Below are 7,934 nucleotides of genomic sequence, written 5' to 3' on the forward strand. Positions count from 1 at the left end.
AACTAGTCAGTTTCAGCTGTTAGTCCATGCAATGTGGGATTTCTGAAGTGTATAGAAAAACAGATGTCTGCATACACTAACCATTTCTGTAAGGAAATGTAACATTCTGCATTGCACCTGCAACTGGAGCCGGTGTTATTTTAACTATTTTCTCCCTTCCCTTAACTCTTGTACAAGGAAAGATCCCTGAAAATCATGTCTCCATTGGTAACACATGTACAGTTTTGGGAAATGGTGCAGGTGTGATTGAGGAAGGGTGTTGGGAAAACTAGGAAGCTCCCTTCAGGGCACCAGTTTGCAGCTGGACTGCTTACTTGCCTGGGGCACTCGCAATTGCAAGAGAACTACTCAATAACAAATATGCTTCATTATTTTTGATCTTACTATAAGTCACAAAGCTCAATGCTCTAAGGAGATACCTTAGTAATTATCTCAAATTGCTGCATTTCACCATCCATCTTGCAAAATCCCATGTACATTTTATCAAGCCATGAACACAATCAATGTTAGAGTGTGAAAGTATATATAAAATAAATCCTAAGTCATTTAGAACCCAAATGAGAAATTCTAAACGTGAAGGTTTTCATGGACCAGATCATTGGCATTTTTCCTTTATCAGAATAATCCAGAGTCTTTCAATGAAAGTTCTTGCAATGCAGTTTATGGTGGACTTTCAGCATCCCTGTTGGCCCCAAGATGGTAGAAACATTTCTGCTGCAGATTCTTGTCTTCCTGTGGCTACAGTTGCCTCCAACTGAGAGCAAGGAACACACTGATAGATGCACCATGATGGAGCCTTTCCAGCTTCCATACCAGAATTATCATAGTGCGGACCTAATCATTGGAGGGATTGTTAATTATTTTGGCTTTGTATTTGAAGAAAAAGATTTCCATGAGCACCCAAACACAAAGCTCATAGATGAACTTTTGTAAGTAAAAATCTCTATCCATCATAGTGTACCCTTGGTGAGCTCTTGTATGCTACAATTACACCAATCATACGATTGTACCCTCAGAACACGTTTCCCTGTGACTTTTATCAAGGAGGGATGTTAAACATATATTTTCTCCTTTTTACTTTGTTATCTGGTCACCTTATTCTGTGTTGCTTTATTCTGCTTCTTGGGCTTTCTATCGTCTGCCTGTTCTCCTTTCTCATCACCTGATCCCATGGCTCTCACCGCCTTCTCCCAACTTCATCTTCAACCTCCCTCTATGTTTCCTTTCACACCATTAACATCCGGTTTTCCTTTGCAGCAAAGCTGGATCCTGATATTCACAATCACTATCATTCTGACAGTCACAGATAAATGTGACATATGAATATCATAGATTTTGGATTATACCTGCTGCTATACAATGTAAACCATACTGGATAATAAAAAAAGCAGGCGCAAGCTTGTTTTGCCAAAACGAAGTATCTATCTGGCTGGTTTACAGAGAAGACCCACTGAAATTAATACACCTAACTTAGTCTGAACTATTAATCATAATCGGCCTTCACTTAGTATGACTAATATTGGCTACAGTAATTTTTGTACAGCCACAATTTTATTTGAAGGAGGGAAAGAGGGAAACTCAGTTATCATGGAAGAATAAACCCTGTTCCACCTGATGTGCTCTAATTTCTACTCCCCACCTGCACCAAGCACTGATTATCTGAGAGGCTCCAGTCATAATTTCTGACTTGGCAACTTCTCATCCAATGAGTGTCCATTGGTTGCTGAAAGGAAATAAGGAGTTAAGGGAAGGATGTGGCAATTTATGTGCATGTATGTGAGCTAGGAAGTTACCTATGTGCTTAAGAGGGAGAGGATGAGAATACCTCTGACACACAGTATAACTCTTTTATCAGTGACACACCAAAGTGCTACCAGAATATCCTCTCCCTGGTATTTGCTGTGAAAGAAATAAACAAGAATCCTAATATCGTACCAAATATGACCTTTGGGCTTCACATCACTGATAGCTACTTAAATGCAAGAATGACTTATCAGAACACCCTGAAACTTCTGTCCATCACAGAAAGGATTGTCCCCAACTTCAAATGTGAGAAGAAGAAAAGTAAGGTAGCTGTTATTGGGGGACTTGACTCTGACATCTCTCTCCACATGGCTACTGTCTTAGGTATCTTCAAGATTCCACAGGTATAGTAAGATTGGGGGCTGTCAAGCTCTTCTGCCTCGGGTACAATAATTATCTTGTGGATTCTCAAAGCTTTCTTTTATTTTGGTTCATTTTTCTGAAAAAGGATATGTGAGAGGAAAATATATACCGTAACTGTTACAAAAGCATCTGGGGGAGTTTTGCACTAGTGGTTAGAGTAGAGGGGCTTTGGTACTTGCCAGACTTTGTCTCCCATGTGTCACTGGGAAGCAGCAGGGAGGTTGGAACTGGGCAAAGGCAGCAGCAGCAGTCTTCCTCCTGCTCCCAGGAAGCTGCACAACATCAGTTGCAAGAGGTCAGAGAAACCCTGGTCCTCCTCCTCCCCACCAACAACTGCTGGAGATGCACATTATGCTATTGTGAGCCACAAATGGATTTCTTTCCTTTTTGCCCTTTTCAGTTCCACAAGCATGCGTCGTTTTTTTCCTTCTGGTATCTCTCTCCACATGGCTACTGTCTTAGGCATCTACAAGATTCCACAGGTATAGTAAGTGTGGGGGCTGTGAAGGTTTTCTGCCTCTGGTACAATAGTTATCGCCTGGGTGCTCCATGCTTTATTTTACTTTGGCTCATTTTTCAGAAAAAGGAGGTGAAAGATAAAAATATAACCTTTTCTTTTCTTTTCTAAAAGGTTTCACAAAAATTCGTCAGCATATCAGTGTCCATTTCTCTCATTTTTGTAAGCAGTTCTGGATAATCCACAGGTTTCCCAGCCGTTTCTCCTAATGTAATATAATTTTGGATTTCATTTTCACTAATGTATGCACTTTTGTGACCAGTGTGATTTGAATATAAATCTTTGCTTTTGGTTGGGGAAGCGAATTGCAAATTTCAGAGAAGTACAAATGTCTGAGGATAGCTGCATTTCGGCTCACAAATTGTTGCAGGAATTCTGAATCAGGAGATTTTTAAAATTATTAAGATGTTAATTGAACAGAATTCCTCTCCTAACCCTAGTTGTGTCTCATCACAAAAGTTCAAACTAAGCAAGGGAGTTGCTTGTCCTGATTTTGTCCACTAGCCCTGACCACTTTTGCTCAATGGTCAAGGAGTCCAGGAAGTTCTGGAGAGCCATACGTTTCCCCCTCATGAAATATACGACAATGTCCAAGTACAAAAGAGTTTCTGAACAGACAATCCCTCCACAGTTAAGTTGAGCAGTGCTTCTTTCTTCCCAACTAACAAAACCTGTGGGTATAGGTCCAGATCTTGAATTATTTTAGTGGTGCACATCACTGCAAAGTATAGAAAAACTTGATGCCTTTATTTATAACCGTTTGCTCTAACTCTCCAATTCTTCTGGGATTGATTTCTTCCTCCAGATTGCTTACTGCGTATTAGCTCCAGTGAGAAGCCCAGAGTTGCAGCCCCAGACATTCTACCGAACGGTGCCCAATGAGAAATATCAATATGCAGGGATTGTCATGCTACTTCTATATTTCCAATGGACATGGGTAGGAATTGTGGCATCCGATGATGAAAATGGAGAGAGCTTTATGAAAACCTTAGTGCCAATGCTTTCTCAGCGTGGAGTCTGTGCAGCTTTCAGTGAAAAACTACCAGCCTTATCTCAGGGTCTAGATAATTTCAGTTCCATGGAAGTCATTCGGGCCAAGTCCTCTTTCCTGGTAGCTTCAGAATTCAACATACTGGTTCTGTGTGCAGAACCTGAGACCATTACAGTTGTGAAATGGATGCAATATTTCTATTCAGTAGCTGAAGATGTTGCAGAGAAGTCTACAGGCACCGTGTGGATTTTGACAGCCCAGTGGGCTTTCTCTTCAGAAACAATGCAAAGGTATTATGATATACAAGCCTTTGATGGTGCCTTATCTTTTGCAATTCACACAGAGAAAGTCCAGGGATTTAAAGAATTCCTTCAGACCCTGAACCCCAACTCTCCAAATGGAGATGGGTTCCTCCAGACTTTTTGGCAACAGGCATTCAACTGTTTATTTTCTGCTTCCAATGAGAGCAAGGAAAACACAAAGACCTGCACTGGCCATGAGAGTCTGGAGAGCCTTCCTGGGCATATTTTTGAGATGACCATGACTGGCCAAAGTTACAGTATCTATAATGCAGTTTATGCCATTGCACATACTTTACATCATATGCACTCATCCAGGCCAAAAAGCAGAATGATGGCAGGCAGAGGTGGGCTCGATCCTCCAAAACTGCAACCTTGGCAGGTGAGATTTCCTATTCAGAATAAACCTTTGCAAAGTTGAGCAAGAGAAATGAGAATTGTGAAAAATTAAGAATTTGCTAGAAATACTTATGTGTTTCAAATGTTGTAGACTGCACAATTTTTGACTACTTTCCATCGTGTGAAATATATTGATAGATATTTCTCCTTTGTAAAATCAATAAAACTCTCATTTATAAAACTTTGCCTTTGTTTTCGTCTGCCTAGCTGCACTCGTTCTTGAGGAGTATCTCCTTCAACAACAGTGCTGGTGACTTAGTGTCCTTTGATGAGAATGGAGAATTAGCAGGTGGATTTGATATTATTAACTGGGTTACTTTTCCAAACCAAACCTTCTCCCGAGTGAAAGTAGGAAAGATAGTTCCACAAGATTCACAAAACATAGACTTCAGTATGGATGAGGGAGCCATCACATGGCACAGAGCTTTTAATCAGGTGGGACCATTGGATTTTAAAAAATGAGATATTATTATTAAGAATCCAAATAATAAGGTTAATGTAGGTATTCTTTATCATTAATTAACAAATTGTTTAAGTATAACCCATGTTATTTTACCATCGCACATGCGGTGAGAAGTAGATATTTTCTTCTTTAGAGTTCTGGTTTGAAAGTATATAATGGTAATATATTCCACTGTATTGCATATGGAATATTGTTGACTACCATCTCCCATCCTCCCTGATCACTGGCCAGGCTGGTTTTCAGACTGATGGGAGTTACAGTCCAATACCATCTGGTGGACCAGTGCTTCCACATCCCTGATATATAGGATTTCAAAACATTTCAATGCGTTGCACATTTATGTACGAGTACATCATGCTGAACCAAGTGAGATTTACAGCTCAGAAGACAAGGACAGGATAAGTTACCCATTTGTTTTGAAGGAAAATTGATAGTCTTGTGGAGCTTCCTATGTTACCTTATTTTTAACTCCCTGTATTTCACATTCTGGGGACACAGGTGGCGCTGTGGGTTAAACCACAGAGCCTAGGACTTCCCGGTCAGAAGGTCGGCACTTCAAATCCCCGTGACGGGGTGAGCTTCTGTTGCTCGGTCCCTGCTCCTGCCAACCTAGCAGTTCGAAAGCACTCAAAGTGCAAGTAGATAAATAGGTAAGGTAAACGGCCTTTCCATGTGCTGCTCTGGTTCGCCAGAAGTGGCTTAGTCATGCTGGCCACATGACCCGAAAGCTGTACGCCGGCTCCCTTGGCCAATAAACGAGATGAGCGCCACAACCCCAGAATCGACCACAACTGGAGCTAATGGTCAGGGGTCCCTTTACCTTTACCTATTTCGACTTCTGTTGCCTTATCTGTCCTCTCTCTATCCTCCATCTTTATGTAAATGAAAAATTCAATATTCCTTCTCATTCACTCCCAATATTTACATTACAGTTTATCTGCACATACAACATGCCTTTCTGGAATAATGTTAATCAGTTAGCTGATCTCTTCTTTTTGGTTAAAACTGTGTTGTTCACAAGGCACAAGAGAGCTACATTTTCTCCTCTTTTTATGGCTAGGTGTTGCCCCTTGCCTTGTGTAATGATCGCTGCCAGCCAGGCTACAGCAGAAAAAAGAAGGAGGGATTGCCATTTTGTTGCTATGATTGTGCTTCATGTCCACATGGGATGATTTCAAATCAAACGGGTAGGAGACATCACCTGCTATTTTGTATAAGCTTCCTGATGTCTATTTCAACTGTTTCCCTCTATTAGTAATTCAGTGCTCCTGAACAGAAGAGCAGCTGCACTGATATCTGGAAGAAAAAAGAGACAGTTGGGGAAACTAAATCCAGAACTTTTACAAGGGAGATCTGTGGAAATAGGTGTGGAATATGTCTGGTGTTCTCTGCCTGCTTCCCATATACTACATTGTTAGGAGTGGATAGTTTTAGGTGTGTGAGCCAGAAGAAAGCACAAAACTGTCTCCTTATAGAGAACTGTCCTCAGCCCAGCCTCTGAGCCCAAAGTGGCTGTTCTCAAGAAGCCTCCATCACCATGAAGATCTCTCTGGGTGTGACCAACTTTAGCTAAGGGCACAACCAAAGGCCATGTTTCTGATCATTAACTGCAGATGAAAGACAGAGTAGAACCTATTGCAGTTTATGCATAATGACAGGAGATTGTACAAACAGTTATCAATATTCACTTATCTCTGATACTTATTCCAACTAATTAATGTCTTATTTGTTGGAACTCATATATCACATATTTCAATTTTATTTTTTTCAGATATGGATTATTGTTTCCAATGCCAAGATGATCAATTTCCAAACAAGGACAGAGATCAATGCATCCTCAAACGCCAACATTTTCTTTCCTATGCAGAACCTTTAGGGTTTGTTTTAGCTTCCTTAGCCCTGGTCTTTTCTCTGGTCACAGCTTTGATACTTGGCGTCTTCTCTAGGAATGGGGACACTCCCATTGTCAAAGCCAACAACCGGGACCTCACCTACACTCTGCTTACTTCCCTCTTGCTCTGCTTCCTCTGCTCCTTGCTCTTCATTGGCCAGCCTCACCCAGTGAGCTGCTCTTTACGACAAGCTGCTTTTGGCATCATCTTCTCCATTGCTGTGTCTTGTGTCTTGGCCAAAACCATCACGGTGGTTCTGGCTTTCATGGCTACCAAACCAGGATCCAGGATGAGGAAATGGGTGGGGAAATCTCTCACAAACTCGGTTCTTCTTGCTTGCTGCTCCGTTCAAACCAGCATTTGTGCTGCTTGGCTCTGTACGGCTCCTCCATTCCCAGATGTGGACATGAACTCTCTGGTGGAGGAAATCATTGTGGAATGCAACGAAGGTTCTGTCGCGATGTTTTATTCTGTCCTGGGTTATCTGGGATTCCTGGCCATGGTCAGCTTCACTATGGCTTTCCTGGCCAAGAGGTTGCCGGACAGTTTCAACGAAGCCAAGTTCATCACCTTCAGCATGTTGGTGTTCTGCAGCGTTTGGCTGTCCTTTGTTCCCTCTTATCTGAGCACCAAAGGAAAGCAGATGGTGGCTGTGGAGGTCTTTTGCATCTTGCCCTCCAGCGCAGGTTTGCTGGGTTGTATCTTTTCCCCCAAATTGTACATAATTCTTCTGAGGCCCGACTTGAACAGCAGAGACCACTTAATTCTGAGGAGCAAATAGGAATGAACTTGTGTTGATGCTTTTAATTTTTGCCTTGTTTGCTGGCATTTATTGGAAGAAGACCACACAAAGTAATTCCTTGTATTTCTCAATTCGTATCCTTTTCATCTTTTTCATCCCTCTCTTGTCATTGGCTATTTGTATACAGCCTTTTTCACAAATGAATCTGTGCTGAAAGTGGTCTGCAGAATAATCTAAATCTAAACACTGTAATACATAAGAACACAGGAAGAGCCTAGTGGATCAGGCCCATAGCCCTTCTGGTCCAGCCACCAGATGCCTCAAAGGGGAAGCTGCAAGCAGGATTCAAGCAGAAGAACACTTTCCCCTCCTTCGGTTTCCACCAACTCGTATTCAGGATCATGGCTGCCTCCAACTGTGGCATCAGAGCTGAGCCATCCTGGCTAGGAGACATCAATAGCCCTC

At 41.7% G+C, this 7,934-nt stretch overlaps 1 protein-coding gene across 1 annotated transcript; it reads left to right on the forward strand.

The window, feature by feature from the left end:
* Nucleotides 1-696: 696 nt before the first annotated feature.
* Nucleotides 697-7,508, forward strand: LOC310693863 (vomeronasal type-2 receptor 26-like; the record flags this gene model as incomplete). The annotated part of the gene is made up of 6 exons (XM_083476245.1): nt 697-929; nt 1,856-2,147; nt 3,489-4,355; nt 4,580-4,807; nt 5,896-6,022; nt 6,607-7,508. The coding sequence occupies 6 exons, from the start codon at nt 697-699 to the stop codon at nt 7,506-7,508; spliced, it is 2,649 nt and encodes an 882-aa protein (XP_083332371.1).
* Between the last annotated feature and the right edge of the window lie 426 nt (nt 7,509-7,934).

The sequence above is a fragment of the Podarcis liolepis genome, assembly GCF_965112155.1.
Source record: "Podarcis liolepis genome assembly, chromosome: 15".
NCBI lineage: Eukaryota > Metazoa > Chordata > Lepidosauria > Squamata > Lacertidae > Podarcis > Podarcis liolepis.